This window comes from Colias philodice, chromosome 3 (genome assembly GCF_061535455.1).
Source record: "Colias philodice isolate Cphi_HAF_F1 chromosome 3, ilColPhil1 Martin Lab GWU primary, whole genome shotgun sequence".
Lineage (NCBI taxonomy): Eukaryota > Metazoa > Arthropoda > Insecta > Lepidoptera > Pieridae > Colias > Colias philodice.
The window spans coordinates 4,799,869-4,824,121 of NC_143088.1; the positions used below are offsets into that span (position 1 = coordinate 4,799,869).

Consider the following 24,253-nt stretch of genomic DNA (forward strand, 5'->3'; position numbering starts at 1 on the left):
CTGTTTATTGTTATTAGTAAATGTAAAAATGAACTTATGATTTATGAAATATCACTGACTATTGAAATTGTTCAACTACACAATTTATATAAAAATGTTGTTCAAAAATTAATGTTTACATTAATTATTTTACTTTCGTTACATAATTTTGTTACATATTTCCCAGAACATAATTAGTGGTATACATTACGACTACATACGTCACAATAAACATTTTAAATTATATCGATCAATTTGAATTAGTGTAGAGAGAAGATTATCGCGTACAAGATCGATTAAAGTTGTAAGAAAAGTAATTACGCTATCACAATCAAAAATTTTGCCGAGACTTTCTTGTTGTGAAGAACTGATGACTCGTATAATATATGTATAGGTATGGAATAAAATTATACCTAGTGGCTTACTTATTTGGGCCATCATAGCCATTCATATTATAACATTCCATAATTATGGACTCGAAAAACCTGATTTTTTTTTTAATTTTTTTTTTTTGATATTTCACAGTTATTACTTAATATTTATAATTAGTTATCTACTTAATTATTTTTTATTATTTCGTCGTACCTACCATATTTTTGATGCTACTATACAATTAGCTTAAATTGGCATTATAAGAGTTCCATAACGGAATTTGCGCATATTTGGCATTTTCGCTGTTGTTGGAGCAGCAAGACGTTTGCCCAAATATAACAAAACCGGAATACTTAGGTATATTTTCTTTTCGGAGTTCCATAACCATTAATACGTGATACGTCCATTATCTACTAAATAAGCAATAGGTACATTAAATCTTATTTATTTCTCATTAATAACGATATTAATTATCATTAACTACGATACTTTTAAATTGAAAAAAATTAATCAATTTTAATTTCATTTCATAACTTGCAGTATGAAGGTGGATAGATCAGTAACACAATAGAATGTAGGCTCCTTATTTCTTGTGAGCACATATGATAATAATTGTATAAAATATGATATTTGCATCTCATGCTTGAATTTTAAGATAATATGTTACCTAGTACGTAGAAAATGTTGGCGTAGATAGGATGTAAAGTGTACTTTCAATATATATTTGGTGTTTTTGAATAGTATCGTAATCTGCTTTTATTATGACGATTTGGTAACATTATTATGTAGGAATGTACCTACTTTACTACTTTTGCAACGAATATGCTACGTTCTGAAGCATAGATTGTATACTTACTTGGAATTTGTATTCCTTATTTATTGGTAAAATGATAGATAGGATAATAAAGATAAACGGACACTATTATAATATTTAAAATAGACCTTAATCGAGGCCTGACAGGCCTTGTGACCGGCATACTATTAGAAATTAGCTTATTTGTTAAATGTTAATTAAAATTCACGGTTGTTGTGTCATCGTTAAAATATTTAACTGTTTCAAAGATATTATCTTATATGTATGTATATGTACCTATACAAAAATCAGTTGTATATTTTATGCTTTTAAATTTCTGGATAGATGGTACAATGTATTTGGTGTTATTGTTTTACATATTGGGGACTAAGAAAACTGAATCCTTTAACCTACCCAGTTTTGCTACGCCTATAGTGTACGTATTAATGTATTTTTAATCCAATCTATCCAGTTTCACTTTTGGCTATTTAAAAAATATACCCACCTATATTATGATCCTATTTCCTTTATGTAACAAAAACTAAGAAATGTAACGTAAACCTGTTTCCAAACCGGTACTTGTCACCTGCTTGTGCTATTTGTAGGCGAAGTATGTATCGTCAGAATGTAAATTGTTATGAAATAAATAATTTCAAATTCGAATAATACTTTTATTCGTGTACGTTACAATATTATGCCCGAAAGAACCTATTCAGAAATAATATTTGAAACGTAAGAAACTATGTTACGAATGAGTGAGTCTAAATGCGACTGTATAAATTAGTCGTCACGCATAAGAAAACTATTTATTGATGGAGAAATCAATGAAGGGTATTTTTATTGATTGTCTCTATATTTGAACGACGATTTAAGAACGGAATAATGTTAATAATAAATGAAATGTTCTAAAAAGGTATCAGCTACGTATCAAGAAAGTTCAAAAAATATTATCAGTGTATCAGCGTCCTACATAGGGTTATAGATTAATGTTGTAAGATATAAATTTCAAATGTTTATGTGCCAATATAAAAATTTGGAAGTGTGAAGGACTAATATAAATTAATTGAACAGTCCAATTTCTGGAGTGTATATTTAGTATGTATATACCTATTTAACAACGGAGAAAGAAGAAAAAAAGGACTTAACAATAATCATTATTCTATTCATTGAATATTGAAAAGATATAAGAAGCGAAATTGTTGGATTATTTAAATTTATTGCATCCTTGAGTGTTTTTAAACTAAGACCAAAGCAAGTTACTTATATGCTTAGCTTATAAGCTATAACATACATATATTATGTATGTTAAAGCATACATTGGTACACAGTGGTAACAATGCATTAAATTGATGACATTGACGACTGTCAGAATTATTTATTTTTATTTATAACATTTAATTCAGGTAACAGACAATAAATTGTACAGACCCATAGAATAAATACCTTACAGACTAACATACATATAATAATTTAAAACTAAACTAAATTAATACACGCTATGTCTTCGGCGTGTGACGCGATTCCTGGGGGCCGGGTATCCGTCCGCGGAAGCGGCGAAACACAACTCCCTGCGGCCAAAACCCTTCGTCCATGTAGACGCTCAGCTTGGCGGTCGGTACTCTCACCACGAAGGAGTTGAAGCTCACTTTATGGCGAGACTCCAGCCGTTCCACTCGCAGACTCAAACCTGTCTTCGCATGCAAGTACTCGACAACATCTTCAGTCTTGGTACAGTAGTGCACACGAGACACGTAGAGATTATAAGGGTAGGGTCTGATTTCAAGTACATACGTACGGTTAGTACTTAGTATGGTGGTTATTAGCCTATTTGGCACGTAGTTTACAAGCATCACGCAAGCCAAGTTGGTATTCCGCTGAGACAATAGATCAATACGCACAAGGTCCATGGAGAGGCGCAACGTCCCCTTAACATATGACCTTGACGAGAGGAGACGTTGCAATATTGTTGTCTAAAAAATACATATTAATCTCATTAACTACGTAAATACATAATTAGTCTAAAATTAATTTGCATTTAATTTTTGACAACAATAATCATTGAATGTGAGGAAATAATTACTTATACTTACATATAATAAACTTACTAAGTACTAACTTATAACTATGAATCCCACACTCAGATATAACTTTTTGTTTATAAAAAAAACAGGTTTCAATGTCACAGATGTAAAGACGCAAAAAGATGACTTTTTAAGTTTTTAACGATCCCTATAATTTATGGAATATACCGACTAACTACCTACCAATTTAGAGTGAAAATTAAGTATTCACCTAAGACGGCAGTTTAGTAGGGTATAAGAAAACTTTATAAATTTATATTTACACTTTTGACTTTACCCTTAGTTCGGCAAGTAAAATAATTTTTAACTCACTTTTGTCGTGCCTAGATAAAGTGTTTAGCAAATCAGCGTTACCTTCATCACAGACTAATAATAATATACTACGTATACAACCTTCATGGTAACTCGGTGGCCATTGAAGTTTTAAACCGTGTGCAAGATTGGGTATTTGGCTTTGAGTTAAAACAAATCAAGTACCTAATAAAGATTGCTGAAACAAAGGTTTCATGAAAGTTCTTAAAAAGTTTCCTTAATTTAAATACAATATTATGTAGGTATACCTAAAATAAAAAAGAACGGTGTGGCATTCGGGGACTGCCGCGGTAAAGCTATTGCATAGCATGCCTTCAAGCCACACCTCCGCCGTGCCCGTCGTAGTGGGGAGCGTGAGGTTTTTTTCGTTACGGAATTTCTGGATTCGGTCCCCGCGCTCAAGGCCCGCGATAGAAGCTATGCAATAGCTTAAAAATTACTTACATCCTCCTTTTCAAAATGAATCCCTTTAGAATTAAAGTCCTTTTTACTAGAATTTAAGTAAGTACCTACATATTTTTTCAGTTCCATGAAAAATAGTAAGTAAGTAATAGATAGTATTAACACCGGAATTATCCATTCTTCAAGATTCTACAGCCAAATACGCTGATACAGCGCGATGGCAGCTCCGCATCAAAGGAGGAGAGGGGACTCGGAGGTCTGACTGCTCTGACAAGGACTTTACTTCCTAGAGTAAATCAATAAAACGTGTCTTTCAGCTATGGTTCTATTCGGTCCTCTTTGAAATGACCTTCACTATTACGCCCTCGTACTTTTAAAACCAAACAAAAAATTTAATAGCCTGTAAATAATATATGAACTCGCTCTATGAACCATAGATAATAGATATATGAATGGAATTCTCTATTAATATTTAATTTCTATCGGCGCGGCGTTCTCTTTTGACTACATAGGTGATGTTAATTTTTCTCAAAACATGTTGACCATAAAAAGTAATATGGTTTGAATGAAAGTATGGATTAAATAATATTATTCTTATCGAAGTGATTTCACGCACACTGCATTCGCTACAAACAATATACAATGTACCTAATGAAAATGTACATACCTAATTGTAAAAAAGTGTGTTCAGCATAATATTAAGGTTTGTAAGGTTGATAAAAAAATACATTATACTTAGTTCTGATAACTTTATTACATTATGTGCCCAAGTCATAGAACAAAGTTTCCATTTAATATTGTTATGTTAAACCATCGGACGAAGAACAAATACGGTCGGTCGACAATTATCCTAAGATCCGGAATTTCGTCCCATTCAATGCCTGCAAATATAATATTTAGATTTAAGTTATAATCAATTTCTATTACTGCATCATAAGGACCAACAGTGTCATTATTATGCGTTACTTGATACCATAAAATGCTAAATGTGTTATTTCTAGAGCAGAGGAGCAATCTATTTTATTGTACTATGGTTAAAAGATGTCATCTCCACTCTACGAAATTAGCGTGGACAGGAAACTAGCAATAGAACATGACAGATATTTGCGATATGCGTAACCGCTTACAGACAGTTGTATGTCTTCACAGTTCACTATTCTATCTCTAATACCAATATTATCCTCACCTTAAAGCAAAGTTAACAGATAATTATATTACCATTTATTGTCTTTATTATTTTACTAGCGACCCGCCCCGGCTTCGTACGGGTGCAATGCTGGCCTGATACTAAATACACTACAGAAAAAACGTTGTATATAAAAACGGGTGTAAAATATATAGCCGGGCGGCCGGCCGATACCGCCGCAAACGCTACGTCCCGCAATTTTTAAATCTGTAATATCTTCGAAAATATTCACTTAAATCATACGGTGTAAAGGGCCATATAGATCTTAGATATTAAATGAACAATGTATTCAAGGTATTTAATTGGTTAAGGATTAATGCTGTATTGGTTAAAATCGCTTCGAAATCGCGTCGTAAAAAGTACCTAAATAACAAAAATAAGTTATTGTGGGTTATCCATATGAGATAGACATAGACCATCGCGGACTTTTCTGTAGACCTTTTCAATGTGTATAATACTTAGTACATTATTTTGATAAAACTCGTAGGGTTCAGCCTGCGTTTGCAATGTAAGCGGAAAAAATGTAATTTTTTACGACATCACATAAACCTTCCTCTTGAATCACTCTATCTATTAAAAAAAACCGCATCAAAATCCGTTGCGTAGTTTTAAAAATTTAAGCTTACAAAGGGACATAGGGACATAGGGACAGAGAAAGCGACTTTGTTTTATACTATGTAGTGATGATGAAAAAAAAATATGGTAAATACACATTAAAATGATCGTAGGTAGGTACATCAATTACAAATTATGGTCCTAATATATTGGCTTTCTGCCCGTGGCTTCGCATGAATGAGAAATTTCACCGAGGTGAAAAGTAGATGATATAGTAGTAGGTATAGATAGTGGTCTACCCCCCGAACTATCTCCTCATTCAAAAATCATTTCATAGACTCGCTCCGTTATTACGTCAGAGACAAAGAAACAAACACACTTTTGCAATAAGAATATTATAGTAGAGCCATTTTAATAGGCAACATTTGACAGTTCAACAAATTTCAACAACGTAACCTAGTAACGACAACATAGAATAACATGATATTTCGTTTTGTTAGAACTGCACATTTGCTTAAATTTTTTCAATTACGATTACATATTTATACAGTAGAACTCCAATTATCCGAACTCCGACTATCCGAATCGCCGATTATCCGAATCACAAAAAATTGTCCAAAAAAAGTCAAAGTGCGCTATTATTCTTCCCCCCGCGAAGCCAGTGTTTGCGCGTCAAATCTTGACTTGACTTGTTGTGCCTACACTGACTTGAGATGTTTAAAAAACAATGATTTTTATTTCTAAACTTGTACATAAGTAGGTACGTTTTATTTATATATTTAAAACATGTGAAAATTTCATGTTTCTTTCATTTAATTCAATAAAAATATAGTGCAATATCAAAACGTAGCTTTTATTCTCTCCGATTGCAAATTAAAAAAAAAAATCCGATTATCCGAATATTTGATTATCCGAATGGGTCCCGGTCCCCATTAATTCGGATAATTGGAGTTCTACTGTAATAATAATGACCGATACAAGTAATTTTAGGTTTTGATTTTACTGATAAACCCTTCTAAACATAGTAAACAATTTCTGATTTAAAAAACTGACGTCGTTACAATTTTGTGTCAATAAACCTTTTTTCTTTTTAAATACCAGTGACGTTACTCTAAAAATCGTAAACTGACAACTAGAATCGAATGCATTGATTACTTGGGAATAAAAATCATCATAAATTATTGACATGTGTTTCAAGTTCGATTGACAAATGTTTCAAGCCCGTATCGATTAATTAACTTTAATCGATGTTTTTAAGCAGGTTACCACCCTATGAAGATAAAATTGATAGACGTCAAATGTTGCCTATTAAATTGGCTCGATTATAGTAACGATACACATTTTAATAAATATTCTTTCAAATGCAACCTTACACAGAGCCCCCTTACACCACAAGAAGCCCCGATAATTACCGTCATCCTTAAATGCGTATCGACCCGCTTCAGCCCAGAACATGATGCGTTGAACTGCATGAGAAAGCCTCAAACTATCACAGGTATTGTTAGCATCTATGAGGCGATTTATACCCATCTAAAATATAATAAGATAATATTTTAATTGAAAACCTGTATTTGAGATAATCTTATATTTTATTCACATAAAAAAACTCGTCAGTTCATTTATAAAACAACCAGTTACACTTTATCCTGTTTGCTAATTGATATTTTATCAAAAGTAAAAATGTATCTGTGAGCGGTTCCTTTGTAACAATACCTACTGCTTGGAGTTTGGAGGGTAGAAGCAATGTCATACGGAGCGTGTAAAGTGGCAACGTAGCTGCTACCCGCAACGTCTTCATCCGATCTGAAATACTTTTAACGCTGGTGACCGACATGTGAGCTGCGACGTTGCGTAGGGAACGGCCTCGAGGGACCACCAAGAAAAATGTGAGCCCGGGTGTCGCATAATTTATTTCTAATGCCTGGAAAAATTATTTGAATATGTACATCAAAGATAGCCAATACTGAAACGATTATGGCAGAGATTAAAAATTACTTTATTTTAGAGTGTGTACTGAAATAAGGGTTTATACATACATATTATAAGTACATAATATTAAACTTTGTGAACTGTGTTAACTACATGTCATTCATAGAACTTATTTTATCAAAAACTACATATTAAATATCGATTTATCTAAGGGGGCGGTTGTTGTATCAAATATCTAACGATACATATTGAAATGTGCTTCAATTTTATATTCAATTAGTTAGAGACAATGGCAACATACAGTGCATTGTTGGTCATCTTGCTGGTGTCCTATCCGCCTCGTTTAGTTGTAGCCGAATGTGACCCCAATCGTACCCCGGAACTCCACGATGAGGCAAAATTACATCAAGATGTACTGTGTGCCTATAACAGCAACTACCGTCCAGTGAAAGATCATAAAAGTACTGTTACTGTAAAAGTCCGTTTTGCATTGAAATACATCAGTTTTGACGCTTTAGAAGAAACGTTCAATGTTCATAGTTGGGTTGCTATGTCTTGGAAAGACGAATTTTTGACCTGGACGCCCTCCGACTATGGTGACATAAAGGAGATCCAGGTGGAAAGTCATGAAATTTGGACGCCCCGCATGGCACTCTTCAACGCAGACGCTTCATTATATCAATCGGATTCAATTTACACTACATGTCTATTGGACAGCGACGGGACAGTTACGTGTGTGCCGCACATGGTGCACTCAGGAATATGCCGCACCTCTCTCCGCAGTTGGCCCTACGATATACAAAACTGCAGCTTTTACTTTGGCTCTTGGATGCACACCGGTCAACAAGTGAACTTTACATTTTACAGGACGCGTCCGATAGTACTGGATGATTATCAAGACGGCCCCGGTTGGAAGCTTCTTAACGTTACAAATGAATTTCTGCCAGGCGTCTATACATGCTGCCCAAATAGTTCTTATCCAATGTTGAAATACACATTTATGATGAAGAGAGAAGCCGGTGGACCTGCAGCGATTGTGATCATTCCTTCTATGGTAATCGTTCTTCTCACCCTTATTTCTCAGTTCTTAGACATTAAGGATTACACGCGACTATTTCTAATATGTTTTAGTCTTTTTGGACATTTCATGTTTCTTACAGAAATAGGATACGATATTCCGAAGCACAGTTCGGATACGCCGATTATTTTATTATTTGTTCGTGATTCTATGTTAGTTACTTTATCATCAATATTTGTAACGTTACTTTTAATGTCCTTAAGAAAACGTGCTGTGCCAGCTCCTACGTGGATCGTATCGCTGAATCGGTTGGTCAATAGTGGCCCGGGGAAGTATGTAGTTTTTACAGAATTCGATCCAAGTGAATCGAACGATATAAAAATCCTGACTGAAGAAAACGTAAGTGATGCAAATATTGATGAAAGAGCTCGCATTACTGCCGACTGGCTACAATTTGCTAACATTCTGAATAGTTTTGTATTTATTGTAATTTTTATGGTCTATTTTATTTTAGTTTGTGTCTACATTCCAAAAGATGATTGAAAGGTATTACGTTAAATAAATACCAGATCCAAAGTATGTCGAAATAAAAATAGTTTTATTGAATCTTGCAATTCATATTTAGACATATTTTTATGTGACATTTTTTGAATGCCTGAATCTCCACCTATTTTGGTTTATGTGAGTGTGTAATAAATACGGGAATATGGAAATCTATATTCAGAGTTGAATAAATGTTCCCTAGCATTATGTGTAGGTATAAGATTTAGTTATTTTAGACAATAATAATAATTAGGGCCAATAAAGTTTTGGTAAATCAAATCGAACAAGTTTCATAATAAGTATGTATGTATATTGTTCGTGCCGAAGAATTATTTTATATAGTTAACTACCTATCTACGTTTTGCGTAGGTACGTAAGATGATTGACGTAAGTAGGTACGTACATTCGTGAAATGCGTGTGTAACGAACAAGAATTAAACGGTATTTTATAGTACAGAAAGATAAAATAATAAAGGTACTTAATTGAATTATATTTATATTAACCTACTTATACTTTTTATATCTCAATAAACCTCCTAGTTAGAAGTGATTATATTATATCCTAAGGCCTAGCAATTATTATGTCCATTGTTTGTAAATACATGGAATGAACATATATTTTTATTACAAACCTACCACTACAGGGCGTCCTACCACCCATATTGCGATGAAACATATACATAATATACAAGTACAACAAAAGTCGGTACGATACGAGGTTACGAGAATCGGTATTATTACACAATATATCATACATTCATCGTAACAATATAAAAAAAAAACAGACACGACGCCAGCTGTAAACCAGACCACGCACTCACCTCCGCATCCCACTCGCGCAGGTCAACATATCGCATGACGTCATTGATCCGTATCATGTGCGTGGTCCGATACGGCGCGGTGTCCGTGTCTCGGAAGCGCACGGTGCCGTTGAGCAGAGTGGGCGGAGCCCGCCAGCGCGCGCGCACGTACAGCGTGGATAGCAGCACCCCGCACATGCCTTCTGATAACTCGTCTTCGTCGAATGTATCGCGCATGGAACCACCGGAATCCCATTCGACCTATACATTTAACATGGAAAGCATAGCGCAACCTTTTGAATATTCCTTTAAAAATCCAAACATAGCACAACAATTGAACTCTATTTTTAAGATACATTAATAGGTGCTATTATACCTGGAAGTGAAGTCCCGTGTCCCCGTAGTGGGGTAGGGGGCAGATGCATTATTCATACATCTGTTTCACTGATCGATTTTTCTTTAGGGACAAGTAGGTGATCAGCCTTCTGTGTCCTGCCAGACCAAGACATTTTTTTTTTTTTTTCGTCTCCACCGGGAATCGAACCCAGGGCCCCTCGGTTCTACGCTCACGCGTCAACCACTGTACCGAGGAGGCGGTCTGACCGCTTCCTCGGTACAGTGGTTGACGCGTGAGCGTAGAACCGAGGGGTCCTGGGTTCGATTCCCGGTGGAGACAAAAAAAAAATGTCTCGGTCTGGCAGGACACAGAAGGCTGATCACCTACTTGTCCCTAAAGAAAAATCGATCAGTGAAACAGATGTATGAATAATGCATCTGCCCCCTACCCCACTACGGGGACACGGGACTTCACTTTATTATACCTGGGAATCTATTTCAACAGGATTTTTATTTATTTATCTTATCAGGAGGACTTTAGCAGTAGGTATATCATGTTAATTCCAAAATATTTTTAATGATGGTGCATCCCGTAGCTTCGGGGAAAATGGGTTTTAAAATTAGTAAGTACTTATTAGATTATCGGATCCAAATGGATCGTTTTTTTTTGAGCTCATGTCTACACTGAACGATATATTAATAATTGGCACAACATCATTAGATAACCTAATTAAAAACTTTATATGGGTGTATTTTGAACTATCTTTAACACTGGGGCCAATATAGAGCCCACACGTAGGTACACTCTTAGTAAGTAAGTATAAGTACTTGTTCCTAGAGGTACGCATATATTTTATTTTATTGATTTTCTAGTCTAATGTATGAAAGAAACCTCTATTAAAATAATATAATATGTTTAACTCGGCTAGATTATCTAACTTTTCAATTTCTACTACGTAAAGAAATGTACGATATATTTTACCATATGATTAAGTTTCTGGGTAAGAAGCTCAGCTGTGTCATTATTATTCAAATAACTTATATTCATTCTCAGCGCAGACGCAGCTCCTTCGAGGAATCTTCTGCTTACTTTAAGATCACTTTTCAGAACTAATCTCGTAGCGTAGCGGAACTTAAGATCACCGTCTGATACAGGAAGCCAGGATAATACATCTTTTAGCATCTCTACCTTCTCCTACAATTAAGTTCTATTAGTTGAAAAAAAAAAAACAAGTTGGATTCGTAGAAAATATTAAGTATAAAAAGTACGTAGAAACTGAATAGATTTTATAGATATTATTATATATTTATAGGCATCTTTTCTGAAATTTAGAAATGAATATGTACTACTGAATCTCAGGAATAGCCTTCCTCGATAAATGGGCTATCTAACACCGAAATAATTTTTCAAATCGGTCTAGTACCTATACTTCATGAGATTAGAGCGTTCAAACAAACAAACTCTTAAGCTTTTATTTATTTATCTTTGGGAAACAAACAATACAATATATCTTATAAATAACAATAAGAGATAACAAACTATACACATATCAGCAAAGTTTCCACTAAAAATTTAAGTTCTTTAAAAAAATACACATTCAGTCACATACAGTCTACTTGAGGATACAAATAAATACAAAAGCTTTATAATATTGTATAGTATAGATTACATTATAAACTCTAGATACATGTATCTGTTGTTAGTTTTGATACCTACCTGTTCGGTGGCAATTAATCCAGTACATTTATCGATTTCTGCTCTTGTAGCAGGGTCAACTTCTGTGGACAGCGCTATCAATGCTATCTGGAGAAATAAACTGGATACCATGAAACTGATCCCGTTTACTTTGCGCTCTGGCGGGCTTATTGACGAAAGTGTTGCATATGTCGTCTAAAATATTTTATAAATAATAATTTATCCTACTTTTGTTAGTGATAAAATATAGGTCATAATTATATGGTCGATAACTCAACCGCGACAAGCATGAAACACACAATTTTTAAAATGTTCTAAGTAGATAAATATAAGTTTCAATTATAATAATTCATAGATAGCATTCTGAGCTATGTAAGTTATTGGCCAACTAACTATTATGGTAAATCAATTTTTTTTGGATAAATGATAAAATTTTCAGCAATAGTTAAGTAAGTTGAAATTTATCGGTACCTATCTACATATTACGATACTTTCGATACTTTTAATTTAAACTTACGCCATAAAACGTTCGTTGAAGATGATCCAAAGCATGAATAAACTTTGTTAGAACGTAAACTTTTCTTGAGGGATGCCCACTCCTAGTCCGGTACGCCAAGGTTGACGCATTCCCAGTCTTCATATTATTATTATTAAACATATCATAAGGTGTCAAAGTTGGTGTAACATTTTTTGAACGGAGTTCACTATATAACCCTTTATTTACATGTTTCTCTTGTAAATGTCGATTAATATTTTCATTTCCTGTTTTTAAAGGGTGACCCAGAAATCCATTAACATCATTCGCTACTCTTTGATACATTTTCTCTTCCGTTGATTTATTACGGTTTTTTATAGGAGATTCAAAACTGCGACGGGAATTTTGGAACCCCACGTTAAGTTTGTGTTTAGCTACAGGTAAAGTGTGATAGTTATTTTCACAACTATTCCACATATTATTAGAGAAGCAAAGTTTAGGTCCATTTTGACCGTGTGCACTCAAAGGCGTTACTAAACCTGGAAAAGTATATCCTGGGATTCGCACCTGATAATTTGGTATCAACTCTAAAGATAACACACACAGTTGAATCAGCAAATTTGTAATAACTACTAACGAAGCTTTACGAGTCATGCTTGCTTGGAATCAATCAATGACTATTTGTAACAATTCATTTGTTTCGCTTGTCGAACATATTATTGAATTTTTATTACATAGAAGTCTTAAGCAATTTTTAAATATTAATCCACGCACTGATTGTTTATTATTTAAGGTTGGGAAAAGTGGTCAACGAAAGGCAGAGTAACTTGTCTGTGTATTAAAATTACGTGCACCACGACGCAAGTCGCGAGCTCTTATCAAACTGTTACATTTTCCATGCACATCTGTAGAAAATATACTTGGTTCCGCAATATTAAGTGGCTCCTTAATTTCGCGCGATACTCATGAACTACTAATTAATGTGCCATGGCTAATTAGTTATTAATAAATTAAATGACCATACTATAATTTTACCTTCAATTTTCCATTCTGATTAATTAAGACTTAAGAAAGGCAGATACAACGTTCTCGTTTGATATGAAGCTTAGGTATTGTGAGAATATTCATAGGTTGGTTTTTTATTTATACTCCAGACAAATGTCGTTTTTTTAACAAAAATTATAGCTAAGAATGGATGATCCGCTTTTAATTCTTCTGAATAGTCTAAAGATAAGGCCACCAAACCAGCAACTGCAAATATGTATTAAAAAGCCCAAATTATATTTTATGAAATTCTGCTTTTATTTTCTTTTATTCTATTCTAGTTTATTATTTTCCTAATTCAACTTTTAGTCTGTATTGTTAAATAAATGACAATAATGAATAATGATGATGTTAAGAAAACCTACTTACTTCTACTAATGAATTGCTTATTTACATGTAACACATCTATTGAAACAAAGTACCTACTTATATCTACTAAGTATTTACTAGTACATAATTTCATTTCATGCATGGCATCAAGTTCATTTTTAAATTAAATTAAAAAGAGCCAATTTATTACTGACTAGCTGCGCTTCGCCTGTTGGTCTTAGCGTTATGATATATAATAGCCTTCCTCGATAAATGGGCTATCTAACACCGAAAGAATTTTGCACATCGAACAAACAAAAAAAGTCTTCAGCTTTACAATAGATATGTATTAAGTAGGTATAACGATGAATATAGCATTGAAATAAAACTCAATATCTTTAAATAAATAATTTATTTTATATAATTATATATATCTTCTAACATACAAAAATAATACTTTTTAAAACTGTATAATAATGAAAACATTAGTAAAATACATAAAGTTCATCTTAAATTATAAGTAGTTAGGTAACTTAATAGTAAATATAATAATTTCCTTTAATATTGTCATTATAAGCAGTTTACAATAATTGGGACGGTTTTGTAAGTCACGCTAATGTTCGAATTGAGAGCAGCGAGTAGCGACAGACGTGACAAGAAATTTATCAAGAAATTACAAACCAAGAAACATTTATAAATGCACATTAAAAACCGCATAAGTTTTTTCAAACATTGAGTTACTACTACAGTATGAGTAATAAAAGTAAGTAAATAATAAAGTCATTTTCTATAATGTAATGAAATTGTTACCTTATTTCTTTACAATAAGATTGAATTACATAGCATTACGTAGATAGCTGAATACAAAAGTTAGGTGACGCGTTTTCGTATGTGTAGCTTCTACTATAGTAGTAAGCCAATGTTTTCATCGGCAGTAAACAAAGTATGGCTTCACTTTCCGCGATGGGTTGCGGTAAAGTAGATAGCATCATCGACAAGAATCACAGCCAAGAATGGTCGGTCTGCAGTGAAGAAAATTTCTTCAGGTTCACCGATAATCGCTGAACACATAGCGATTGACATAACTGTAAATGCAAATAGAGCCATCATGTTTAATTTTGCGGTGACGACATTTGCGCAATACATATAGTTAGTAATTTTTCAATTAATTATATTTGCTTTTGAACATTTTAAATGTGACGTTAATAATGAAATAAACTAAGATTAAATGTTGCATTACTAGCAATTCGTACTTGGTAACATTCAAGAAATCAATTTACAGTAACACAAAGCTTACATATAACATCATAAAGACATAACAAAAGCGACGTACATAAACACATTTTTGTGAAGATCGTGCAAGGCGTAATATAACATTGCATAATTGATCTTAAGGACAAAAAAGCAAGTTTGCAAACAAATTGACTGAACAATACATAAAATGAAAATAAATAGCATCTATTCTCTCTATTATAGAAGTTTTGTTTTTTGTGCTACTAATTTGTGATGCTTTAAGAGAGTTAAGGCGCGTATTTTAGGGAGTAAATTTAAATCTCAAAATCTCATAGGCAGTCTAGTTTCATATAGCTTACTGCTTAAGGCTTTTGTATTCTCTGTGGCATAAATTAATCTCGATTAATATTTATGTTATGTATATTATACATTATGAATATTGCTTCATTTTCCGCGATGCATAGCAGTGAAGAAGATTACGCGATCAATAATAATCGCACACAAGAACGGATGGTTGGCCGTGAAAATGATTCCTCCAGCTAAGAAATCATCTATAGATTCTACCACCATGCAGAACGCTGGAAATGTCATAGATCCATGATATTATAATGGCGACATGAATACTTAAAAAAAAATTAAACGAAAAATATAAAAAGAAAATCAATATAAAATTTAAATTCTATTATTGCATATTGAAACAGCATTTCTATAACATGCCCAAAATCGTTAATATTATTTATAAATTTGATGCTGGAAGAGGCAATTTTTTAAATTACTATAAGAAAATAAACATAAAAATCTACTTTCCATTTAAGCGCAAAGGCACCGAATTCATTGCAATTTGTGCATGTTAATGGTAACCTAAGTTGTGACTTGTGTTACTATGAAATAGGTATGAAAGTGAAACCAACATATCTAATAACAAATGATATATAATTTAGATTTTAAATAAATTTCTGTTTAAAAATACAATACTGGGAACTTTTTAACATTAACAGCTTAAAATATAAGCTAACTTAATACCTATTAAAACAATAACGTTTTTTATTTTTTAATTATGTATAATATTATATTGTTAATATGTTATTATAGCAGTAAATGTTTATAAATGCACATTTTGAACCATAAAATATTCGACTTATAATGAGCTGACATAATATTGTCCTCACTTTCTGTGATGCGTAACTAAAAAGAATATTGTGCCATTGACAAGTATCACCGACAAGAACCTTCGCTCTATCATGGATACAAAAACATAATTGAACAAGATTCGTAGTTTCCGTTTAAACATTACAAAAGCGTGATTGAATATTCATGTACATAATATTATATTTGATAAAATATTTTTGATTATTGAAAAAAACATTTAACAAGTAAGTAAATCCGTAAAAAAATGATGATGAAAGTGATTAGAAAGAGCGAATAGTGGCAGTGAAATAAAACACATTGTCCGTTTGAATGATTGCTAAGAACGGTCGGTCTGCGGTGAAGGTTTCCACAGGATTCGGCGATATCATAGCGCAATAAGCAACCGCTACTAACGCTGCAAACAACAATACAGTAAACACCCTTTATTTTTTAAGAATTCAGATGAAAGGATTTGACTTGCACGTGTGAAAATGGTGTGTCATTTTTCGTAGTCAAAGAAACCACCTTACAAGCGTAGAGGAGAAGAGGTGTTGAAATGGCATGTGAAATTAATTACGAAAAAATTGTGCTTTTAGGATGAAAAATGTAAAACATATAACATAAAACAAACATCTAAATAATTTCAAGAAAACACTAACATAGGTATAATTTTTATCTTTTAATAACGGTAGTTGCAATTAAAACTAAAGAAAATTACAGTATTACGATTCTTACGTAATGATTGGCTTATTTTAAGTCTTTAACATCAAACAGGCAAAAATTGTTTTTTCTGTTTATGGCTACCAAGATTTCTTAATAATAAGGTTAACACGGCGTATATTACTTAAGGCGTATTATTAATATTGAACATATAGGCATACTAGTACATATATGAATGTTTTAAATGTTAAACGTTGAACGTGATCCGTTTCACTTGGCGCGGTAGTGTCCGATGAAGAGCGTCGTCCTAGCGGCGTCCAAGAGCGCGTAGAGGAAGGGTCGGTCGGCGCGGAATTCCATCGGCGGCATCGGTGCACACCGCATCATCATCACCATGCCTGTGGAGCACGGCACAAGCGCTACAGCTCGGTGCGCGGCGCGCGCGCGGTGTGAGCGCGGCCGGGCGCGAAGCTCGCGACCAGCGCCACGTGGCGCCGCACGAGCACGCACCACAGCGCGCGCCGCGAGACCGCGAACTCTACGGGCGGCTCTTGCACCATGCGCCGCGTGCGGACCGCGCCCGCTGGACACCGCACGCACACAACCCACATTTAGATATCTACCGTGTATACACCACTCACACCGAGCCACCAAGCACATACAATGCGCGACTTATTCGCTAGCCATATTCCCAATTAAAACCTAAATTATCCAGATTGATAGCGTAATTTAATATTATTCATACGAAATATAACTATCATGTATAATTTTGAATTTTATTTAAATTTATTTAGACGGATAAAGTTGAAACCTAATTGCTACAGTAATGGAGATCATAGAGTAAAAGTATGTGCAAATTTAATAAGGGTTAGTCACTCTTATTTTATTTTTATCATACAACCTGTTTTCTAAAGTCACATATCCAGAAAATTAGTTGGGTGAAAGATGATTAGAAATGCTTGTTTATATAACAAGGTTATTCATGCAATTTTGACACAATATTATAATGTTTAATAACAGCCAATATAAGTGAAATTATAACAACATTTCCCGCATATCATGCTAATTGCTAATCTTAGTCGTAATTTACAAAAATAATAAAAAATCTAAAAACGTTTAAGGGTAATCTGTTTCTAATAGTTTTTTGACATGGACTAGTTTTTTAACTACGCAACTAATTAGGTTTCTTTGTCTACTACTATGATTCTAATGGAATGATAACATGTACACCCAAATAATATAAAAACAACCATATTTTTAAACACATACCTGTAGCGGCGGCGGCTTCAGCACCTTCCTCATTGACTTCAATGAATGCCTTTTGAACAGCAGTCGATACATACAAGAGTTCACCGTTGTCCAATAATTTGTTAATACCCGAGTTACCGCTGTCGAAAATAGATGAAATTCCCAGCTGAAATTATAGTTGATTGTCATTAGAGTATATGTAATCGTTACGTATGCACAAGCGATTGTTCCGTAACTATTGCAAATATCAAAAAACTTTAAATTGATATCGAAAGTACTTAGCCTAATGAGTAAAATGGCCATAATAAATTTAAAAAATAAAACGAGAAATATCCAATTGCCGAAAATCTGTTACATCTACAATCGATAGCGTATTTTGTTTGGATTACAATATTATTTTACGGGTTCCGTAAAATAACTATTACATATCTATAGTAGTTAATAGTTATTATGAGCATATGTGCGGGTCAAATTTTTGGTTGATAATTTAAATTTAAACGTAAGTTTAAATTGGAAAGAAAAGAGAATTTAAGGTAATTTTTTGAATCTTTGAAATCTTTGTGTGGTACATATCAAAGTATATAATTAGTTTCATGTTTATTATAACAAGTATCAGTTTAACAACTGTCCCCACATTAACATTAAATAATATGTAAGAGAATTAATGTTATTTATAAACAGAAACTTGTTATAAAAACATATTATCATGAAACCATTTAGTTTTTTTGATTGAAATCAACATGCCAGATTGATCTATCAAATTACATATTATCAAAATATGTGTAAAATCTAAAACTTGAAATATTTATTACTAGGTATTCAGAATTTATAATTATTTAAATAAGTTAAAATAAAACCTAATTATCTTGCCGGCTGTAAATGCCACAAGTAATGACTCAAAGCTATTTTCGAAGAATTCATCATAATATATGTAAACGCATTTCAAATATGTACTTGGTAAATACCAATATGTATTAAAGAATTTGTGTAATCAGTGCAGACCACTTGATAACATTGATAAGCTAGTATCACGCTATTCTGGTCATTTTTCAGGAAAGTTATTGATTTTTATATGATATTAAATTTCAGTATGTTTTCTTGGAATATGTTACCTCTTTTAATTTATAAAATCGAAGTTAATGTGGGGTCTTTTATTTTAAAATAGGCTATTGATTTTGATGAAGCTTTATTATATCTCAGTGTGGTTCAAAAGCTAATTTTGCATAATTTAAAAAGAGCGTGTGTGCCGAGCACAAGTGTCAGAAGTGAAACTTCTTTGTCAAGATTCAAACATGCCAAAATCGTCGCCTTACTCCATGACGTGATGGTATTGCCATGACGCGACCTTGAATTTTTACTCTCAACGCGCCTCTGGAAGTTTTACTTCAAAAACATATGTTGTAATTTTAAAGTTTCTACAAATTAATATAATATTCAATTCATTAAAAATACAATTGCAACCTCATTACGAATTTATGAAACTTACCTTAGGCAGAAGCTCATTAAGATTGATTTCAGATTCAATCTTAAACTTGGGAATGTTCACACGGACTTTAGTTTCCATCATTCTGTCCAACTCGCCCATGAGATCAAAACCATCGGCCAATTTCTTTAAAACACCATCCAAGCCATTTATTTCCTTAGGCAATACAATAAGCATGCTTGCTTCATTTCCTACATAGTCCATACGAAGGAACTAGAAAAAAAAAAGTTAAATTAAATGAAAAAAAAAAAGAATGACAATTGCAAATGAACTGATAAATAGGTATTTTTATCCTTATCATGGTAATTAAACATAAAACAAATAGGAATGTGGGACTGATACATAATGATTTGACACCTTATCTGCCTTAGTAATGGATTTGTCATACAAAAGTATGTTTTTCCAATTTTAACACCACACTCATCCATTTGCGAAACATGTATTTACATTTGACCTTCATAACATTAATTTTCACTTGAATTTTGAAACACTCATTACTTTGTAATATCTCAAATGTAAAAACAATGTTATTTGTTTGGATAAAATGAAATAGCACAGCCCCATATGCTTCTATTTGCAGGCTTCGTTTAAATTATTATCAGTAAGTGTTAGTGTTGGCAGTAATCCAAGAAATTCGTGTTTATTTTTTTAGGTTATTTCAATACCTGCACTCCAAGCTCAGGGCTCTCACCATACATGAACTTGTCTTCCAAATACATCATTGGAACATCCACAGTGGTTGACTCATCAATATGGAAAGGCTGATCTATGGTGTTGGCCGCATCAAATTGCTTTCTCCATGTTCCCTGATGAAATAGAATAAAATGAGCCTACATTCTATTTTCAGGTCAATTTATAAAAAAGTACTAAAAGAAATAAAAATCTTAATTTTTTAAATCATCAGTGCAATATAAACATTCTCTTATATTGTGCATGATCATAATAACAACAATCAATACACTAATAAAGACTAATAACAATGCAACATTATTTCTTCTAAATAGAGAAAAACAATATGAATATCTACAAATGGTTTAAATAAATGAGATGAATGCACAATAATCTCACCTTAAAGAACAAGGCATTGACAAGGACAAGACGAGTATCACTGTTGACGCTGTCTGGTTTTAATAGATCCTTGATGCGGTTATTGGTCTTGCCCTCCACCTGTATAATATTTATTAATGATTATTAATATAGTAAAGAAAAAAACATTACAATATGTAACAGTTTGTATATGAGTTTAATTTATACTTGAACATTAAAAAAAAAAGTAATTTCCTGTAATTGTTAAAAGGTTTTTTAACAACCAACCAAGAGGTGTACAAAAAAACAAGGTCATGCAAATAATTTTTTTACCTTGTCGAAGTTAGGGTGACCAATATTAAGTACCAAATAAATACTGGTGGGTTTTTCTTATTAGCAATATTTACGAAAAATACAAGATTTTGTGGGTGTACATTTTGTATTTAAGTGGTTTTATATTCTTTTTCATACATTTAAAAATAAACATACCCATTTATTTATCTCACTGCAGGCAGCAGAACTTTCAGCGAAGTTCAATTTATCAAGTCCAGCATCAAATACTTTAACAGCATCATTTTTTAGCTCTGGATTTAAATCATAGCCTCCTTCTTGGATGTAAACTTTATTGGCTACATTTAGAGTAACACCTTTGATAGATTTCAGTTTAGTAGACAGACCAGAAAATGATGAGCGAATCTAAAAATATAAAATGAATCAGTAACATAAAAAATGAATACATTTTTGAATTTATAAAAATCATTACTAAATAATAAAATAAAAATGTTTTAACACTGTTTCACGCATCAACTTAGATGACTTAATAATTTTACTCATTTAATCCGTCAGTCCTCGGATCACAGACACAATAGAAAATCTATTGTGTCTCGGCCCGATCGGGCCGCTCGGTGGTCAATGGGTTAATTTATTATTGTGATGAGAATCTAGTTTGTAAAATAAATGATTTTAATTTCAAAATAATACAAAATAAAATAAGAATTCAATTAAATTATCCATTATTGCAAATGATTTTATCAATGTGATAAAAATTAAATTTAGATAAGACAACAATTACTTATAACATTTCTCAGCATTATTCAGATTCATGGATCTGGACAGTATATATGAATTCTTCTATAAAGATAAGTACTTACAGCATCATCGCTAGGAATTCCAAGTGATTGAAGTAATTCTGCGTGGGAAGGGTCATTTGCTCCTAAGGCAAGCAGTGCCAGTACAAATTCAGCAGATAGTGGACTAGCCACTACACTGCTTCCCTTTTCCAATTCCTATAAATAAATACTTTTTATAATACTCTTACAAAATTTCAATCTCAGTTTTTTTTACTATTTGTATCATACTTACATTGCAAAACTTTGCAGAAAATTGGGCGATGGATGAGGACAACGCTTTGGAATCCATTATTGATGATATCACTGGCTTTAAAAATACTGTTAAAACTGTAACAAAAATCACTCAATTATCAATTATTATTAGAATGCACCTTTTTTAACTAATGCAATAAATAGAACACGATAACTATAATATTATAAACCCCAACGGATGAAACGTCCGCCTACCTCGACAATAACCATGTACAATACTTAAATATCGATTACCGGCGACGCTATATTTTTATTCAACCCAAGCAAAACGAAAACTAGGTAATGACGCACTGATGATATCATTCCCAATTCTAACCTAAGTAGCGCTAGACAGTAGACCCGTAGGATATCGGGGTCTGATAATGGTTAAAATTGTTTAATGTAATGGAATAAAGAAATAAAAATAATTACACAAAACACCGCGCAACCGCATTGACGAACGACTTGAAACAGCTATTATCTGATATGTGATAACTGTAAATAACAAATGTTTCTAGTAAATAAGTTATCAATAATGATTAATGACTATTATCATACCTTACTTTTAGCCTTTATGTATATATGTACAGTGTTTAAAATGGTTTTTCATCCATACATATAGGTATTGTTAATTATTGTAATAAGTTAAATGAAATAAGAAATTACGTATGTATGACAACAAATTACAAAATAAACAGAAAGTACGCGCCGCGAAAGAAGTTCCAGGTGGTAAGCCATGAAAAAAAACGTCAATGGACTATGACGGCCTATGTCATAGGTGTCCTCTAGGTGTCACTTTCATTTTAAAATTTATTTTGACTTCATTTCATCACAGAATACTTAAATAATAGTAGCAAACGGCGGCAACTGTTTGCTTATTATACTCGTGGTTTACTCAGATTCAAGCTCAGATTAATAATTTGTTTGAATTCAATTATGACGTCACAAAACGGCGCAGAATCATTCCTAAACATTTCCTTAATAATCTTGTAACATCGCATCATTACAATATATGTATCAATTAATGTATATCAATATATCAATGAATAGTCACCGCTTATGTCGCCGTATTATTAGAGCTAGCGCGCACGAGCAACTTTGTCTCCGCAACTATTTTGTCTCTCCCATTAATTGTATGGGGAGTTGCGTCGCTACGTGCGCGCACTTTCATACTAGCCCATGGGTGAAGAGACAAAATAGTTGCGGCGACAAAATAGTTGCGGAGACTAAGTTGCTCGTATGCGCTGGCTCTTATACTACGGCCACACTACCGTTATATGCCAATAATTATTGCCACAACTTTAACAACACCTAGGTGTAACCACGACTTATGGCCATAATTCTACAATGCCAATCAATATGACAAATGGCGGTAGGCGGCGGCGGTATTCTTTCGCACATCAAAGAAGATTACCGCCGTAATTATTGCGTAAGGCCATGCGCAGACGACAGACTATCCGTGACGCACTTTTTAGTCTGTGAAAATAGAACCTATGAAATTATATGCAGTAACGCACACGACGCGCAAAAAGTCCGGCGCACAAAAAATCCGTGTAATTCGGGCAGACCGCACCGCGCCGCGGCGCGCCGCTCCGCACAAAAGTGTGTGAAAAGAATTGAACGTTTGCTTCAACGCGCGCTAACGCAGACGGCGCACACTTTACACGATTTCCATAGCGTCTACGTCCCTACAGCTCTGCCGACAAAATGATCGAAGATGTGCGTCGTGTGCGTTGAGTCTGTGAAAAATCCGCGACCGACTTTTTGCGCGCCATGCAGACTTTTTGTGCGCCGCAGACTCGATCGCACAAAAAGTGTGCCGTCTGCGCAGGGCCTAATGCGTATGCGGCCACACTACCGTTTGTCCAGTGCACACTGCACAGAGCAAGTAATATAGTAGTCCAGTGTGCAATATGAGCTCACCGGCGACGCACGTATCGACCGACATGGAGTGGTCAAATGAAAAAGCCCTCGATGGTGCAAATTTTTGGAATTCTTGGAATTCTTCTCTTTGGGATCTTGGGGATACCCAACAGAAGAACTATAAACATCGCAGTGTACACAATGATGCGTGGTGTCGGATCAAACAAAATTTATCATTTCCAAGTACAATAGATGATTTGAAAAAGAAAAAATCCTTTTTAAAAAGAAAGAATCCTTGATGAATTATTACAGAAACCATATTATATATTAATTATTAACTAATATTTTTTTGCTGCGGTAAATGCCAATAATTACCGACATATCTAGGTAAACTGTAGTGTAACCACACCATCATGCAGTA

General features: G+C 33.5%; 3 protein-coding genes across 8 annotated transcripts; 1 reads left to right on the plus strand and 2 right to left on the minus strand.

Annotated features, from left to right (window-relative positions):
* Window positions 1-4,620: 4,620 nt before the first annotated feature.
* LOC149489584 (serpin B12-like) lies at window positions 4,621-13,346 on the minus strand. Its single transcript, XM_089714228.1, has 7 exons — window positions 12,520-13,346; window positions 12,024-12,197; window positions 11,289-11,501; window positions 9,992-10,231; window positions 7,398-7,601; window positions 7,093-7,210; window positions 4,621-4,820 (listed from the first exon to the last, which is right to left on the minus strand). The coding sequence occupies exons 1-7, from the start codon at window positions 13,129-13,131 to the stop codon at window positions 4,711-4,713; spliced, it is 1,671 nt and encodes a 556-aa protein (XP_089570354.1). The 5' UTR covers window positions 13,132-13,346; the 3' UTR covers window positions 4,621-4,710.
* On the plus strand, window positions 7,803-9,205 carry LOC149489585 (acetylcholine receptor subunit alpha-like). Its single transcript, XM_089714229.1, has one exon. The coding sequence runs from the start codon at window positions 7,899-7,901 to the stop codon at window positions 9,168-9,170; it is 1,272 nt and encodes a 423-aa protein (XP_089570355.1). The 5' UTR covers window positions 7,803-7,898; the 3' UTR covers window positions 9,171-9,205.
* Window positions 13,347-14,225: 879 nt separating the features above from the next.
* On the minus strand, window positions 14,226-22,718 carry LOC149489586 (antichymotrypsin-2-like). Of its 6 annotated transcripts, none has more exons than XM_089714231.1 (10): window positions 22,528-22,717; window positions 22,402-22,464; window positions 21,971-22,065; window positions 21,760-21,894; window positions 21,098-21,304; window positions 20,651-20,749; window positions 20,248-20,388; window positions 19,586-19,795; window positions 18,121-18,265; window positions 14,226-16,606 (listed from the first exon to the last, which is right to left on the minus strand). In XM_089714231.1, the coding sequence occupies exons 2-10, from the start codon at window positions 22,421-22,423 to the stop codon at window positions 16,473-16,475; spliced, it is 1,188 nt and encodes a 395-aa protein (XP_089570357.1). In that variant the 5' UTR covers window positions 22,424-22,464; window positions 22,528-22,717; the 3' UTR covers window positions 14,226-16,472. The 6 variants fall into 6 exon arrangements, with proteins under 6 accessions (XP_089570357.1, XP_089570358.1, XP_089570360.1 ...); XM_089714232.1 differs by having other exon boundaries at window positions 14,226-14,915; window positions 22,528-22,715; XM_089714234.1 differs by having other exon boundaries at window positions 16,471-17,249.
* Window positions 22,719-24,253: the final 1,535 nt, after the last annotated feature.

What these genes read in the sequence shown, in the direction of transcription:
- LOC149489585 (XM_089714229.1), top strand. Translation starts at nt 7,899, where the DNA reads ATGGCAACATACAGTGCATTGTTGGTCATCTTGCTGGTGTCCTATCCG.
- LOC149489584 (XM_089714228.1), bottom strand. Translation starts at nt 13,131, where the DNA reads ATGACTCGTAAAGCTTCGTTAGTAGTTATTACAAATTTGCTGATTCAA. An exon ending in GATTAATTGCCACCGAACAG is followed by an intron (nt 11,502 to 12,023) that starts GTAGGTATCAAA and finishes ACTTAATTGTAG; the next exon opens with GAGAAGGTAGAGATGCTAAA. An exon ending in ATACGCATTTAAGGATGACG is followed by an intron (nt 4,821 to 7,092) that starts GTAATTATCGGG and finishes TTATATTTGCAG; the next exon opens with GCATTGAATGGGACGAAATT.
- LOC149489586 (XM_089714230.1), bottom strand. Translation starts at nt 22,423, where the DNA reads ATGCGGTTGCGCGGTGTTTTGT. An exon ending in TTTCTGCAAAGTTTTGCAAT is followed by an intron (nt 21,895 to 21,970) that starts GTAAGTATGATA and finishes ATTTATTTATAG; the next exon opens with GAATTGGAAAAGGGAAGCAG. An exon ending in TCAATGCCTTGTTCTTTAAG is followed by an intron (nt 20,389 to 20,650) that starts GTGAGATTATTG and finishes CTATTTCATCAG; the next exon opens with GGAACATGGAGAAAGCAATT.